Source organism: Hermetia illucens, chromosome 2 (assembly GCF_905115235.1).
Source record: "Hermetia illucens chromosome 2, iHerIll2.2.curated.20191125, whole genome shotgun sequence".
Lineage (NCBI taxonomy): Eukaryota > Metazoa > Arthropoda > Insecta > Diptera > Stratiomyidae > Hermetia > Hermetia illucens.
The window spans coordinates 83,194,663-83,197,929 of record NC_051850.1 but is presented as its reverse complement, the minus strand read 5'-3'; the positions used below and the strand labels follow the sequence as shown (position 1 = coordinate 83,197,929).

Genomic DNA, 3,267 nt, shown 5'->3' with positions numbered 1-3,267 from the left:
GAGGCTGCGATGGTGGATAACCCCGATGACATAGTACTGGGATTGCATTGCATTTCGGAGATATTGTGTTATATGATCGCTTTTAAGGTTGGATTAAAGAGCGCTGAACTGATATTTGTGGAGAGAAAAACGGAAGCCGTCCTCATCACCAAGCCGACCATTAAATATTTACTTGGCAGTGATGATATACGCAGTCACTTTTGAACAAGTGCAGTATGTCTGCGACGTCATCATTAGATAGGAAGGAATCCATACGAACATCAAAGTAATTTATTTTCACAAGGATGTACATACAAAACCACGTTCACAGGTCTATGTGCAAATAATTGCGAAAATTTAATGTTTTTTGGCCACGAAGTCTGTCACTTTTGGTCATTTGCTTTGTACGCAATTCAAGGGAATCTTACTCCTTGGCCTTCTCAAGTGCGATTTGCTCGAGCTTTCCCTCATTTGGTTGTCTTCATTTCCCTTCTTATAGTTGCATTTCGCTACTTTCGTGTTATACGATTCGGTAGCAATTTTCCTTGAGACATGAAAATCGACGAAATTTTGTCCACGATCATTGCAGAGATTATTCAGGCCGAATTTCCAGAGTTTTTTGATTTTTGAAATTATGACTGGCGCCTAGAAAGAAGAAATGGTTCAAAATAATAATGCTGACTGGATACTTGGTGCACCTTACGAAAGCTTGAAACGCGATTCCGACGATGACTGCGAGTATAATAAGGATGAATTCTTTGGAATTTGGTGTATAAGGCGGTCGTCTGGGAGGTGCTGGCTTACTAAACCATAGGAATCTAGTACCCAATTTTGGAAACATTTTAGTAAATCAGACTTCAATGTACTGTTCAAGAAGCAGTTAGTTCCAAACTCTCATTGTTGTAAGGTACAAGCAATTATCTAAATGAATATGTTTAATAATGTCAAAGTATGTCTTTGATGCCTTTAAATCAAATTAAAACTAACATACATACACGTATTTCAACGCCGGCTACTCCTAAACACAATGTTAGTTCTGATTAAAAAAATTGGCAAATTTAAAAATTCTACATTGAAATTATTATTGAAGACAACACGCTCTGGTATTTTTCGTGCGTTATTTTTCGATATTATCCTTTAAACCGTCGTCTAGTTGCGGCCACGGAAGGAAAGTTTATCGTTGTGGATGCCCTGCTCTGCTTTGCCGCGCAAAATGGCAGCGGAGTGCCAAGCGGGAGGGAGAGGATTGTTTTCCGAAGGCAAGTGTTGAGATGGTGTACGTGGGATTGTCACTCAAGGAATGGAGATGGAATGGAATCCAGACCGCATAGGAAGGAAGGAAGGAAAAACGTTTTTTTTAAGGTTTCGTGTAACCACAAAACCTTATTAAAATCGGTTTACTGTCTGTCCGTCACACGCATTTTTCTCGGAGACGGTTATAGCGATTGACACCAAATTTGGTAGAAAGGTGGGAACTGTGAACGCTCATGCAAATAATGAGTTACATCCTTTTACGATGAATTTAAGTGCAAAAGTGGAGTGTAAATTTTTTTTTCATCAAATATAGTCATGTGGGGTATCAAATTAAAGGTCTCGGTTAGTACTTTTCGAAGCCAGTCTTAGTTTTGACTTTTGTTGAAAAGGTGGGGAGTGCGGGGGGTTGAAAGTGGTCATTTTTCTAATGAACCCATTCTCAGGAGCTACCAAACCGAAAAATCTGGAAAAAATCAGGAGGCTGCCACTATATGGTGCCTAGGCTCCGAAATACCCTCCATATCGATACCTGTTCAAATAAAGTTAATAATTGTATATTACTATAATTTTTAGTAATTCACAGGAAAACCCCCTTTAAGTTCACCCTAGAATCACGAATGTAGCTACAGTATAGAGCATGATCCTGCTAAATTTGGTGAAAATCGCACTATTACTAACAAAGTTATACTAGGTCAAATCTGTCGCTCCTCTGCAAATTCAAGACTATGAATGTCAATATCACTTGAAAGTGGCTATTTTCACATAATATATAATATATCTCTTTATAAAAGAAATACACAAAACCTTTCATACCTGAAGCGTCTAGCTTTCGGTTTCCCGACTTGTTTTGTTTTAGTTCATGCTCGATTTGCCTTGAGCTGACCTTGACCACGGTCCTATCCAACCGGTAAGTTCGCTAAAATAAGTGTGGACTGAAATTAGTGAGAAATGGAGTGTTGCTTGGTGTCATGCTCACTGGTGTAAATCGCAAATAATTTTGAGCATCGGGTGACGTAGCAGCGATGTGAAAAGCACTAAGTTGCAAGCATCTCGTCCATTTGCGAGGCTAATTATTTTCATATTGTGGCTTGTGTTTGATCTCCTTGGTAAGGTGAACGTCTGGCACCCGTCTCAGCAGGCAAAAGACTCTCTGACTGAATCTAACGACAACTTTAGAACGTTTAGCACGAATCGTTTTTTACTCATTGAAAATTTGAAGGACGAATAATCAAATCTGTGTAGTAACAATAATTGATGGCTTTATAGTTCTCTACTAAATCAAATCAGAGAAATCTTATTAATATTTTGTATGATCTATGCGTTTCGTCACGATTCGTGGATTCGCCGAACAGAGATAGAAGAATAAATTTTTTATATATAATTCAGAAAAATTTGAGAAGTAACAACATACTTGAACTATAGCATATTGTTACTTCCCAAATTTGTCTGAATTATATATAAAAAAAATTCAAGAACTATCTTCGTTGGATATTCTGTATGTTATTCTTTTCGTAATGTTTAATAAGGAGTACTTGTGAAATTAATTACATACATATGAGGAAAACTCTCCCAACTACCCTTAGGTATGGCTTGAGACTGCATAACAAGTAAATTTGAAGAGAGAACAAATATTAGTCGAAGAGGAATATTTTGAATGAATCATGTTTAAAGAAGAATACCTCTTCTTCATTGTTATATCTCCCCCTAGGACACCATCTTGTCGTGGTGGGGGAGCTTGTGGTACTTTACTACTATACTAAGGGTGCCCAAAAACACATGAAGATGGAAACAAAGGATTTTAACTCTCCAAGTGGTAAGAAATCACAGACATCGAATCCATCCGCGACTTTGAGAAATCAGGTCGGAATCGAGGCACGGATTTTGGAGGCCTCACCTAATCCAAGTTCCCCCACGGAGAAATCTGTGGAAGATATGCTCTCCACTTCAGTGGAAAAACCTACACCCGGCGTCTACGGCGCGGTCAGCCAAAAAGGATAGTACAGCAACTCCCTTAATGAGAGGAACTGGAAATCT

The 3,267-nt window shown here is 38.5% G+C and overlaps 1 protein-coding gene across 1 annotated transcript; it reads right to left on the bottom strand.

The window, feature by feature from the left end:
- Window positions 1–248: 248 nt before the first annotated feature.
- Window positions 249–974, bottom strand: LOC119649450. Its single transcript, XM_038051605.1, has 2 exons — window positions 683–974; window positions 249–624 (listed from the first exon to the last, which is right to left on the bottom strand). The coding sequence occupies exons 1-2, from the start codon at window positions 818–820 to the stop codon at window positions 373–375; spliced, it is 390 nt and encodes a 129-aa protein (XP_037907533.1). The 5' UTR covers window positions 821–974; the 3' UTR covers window positions 249–372.
- Window positions 975–3,267: the final 2,293 nt, after the last annotated feature.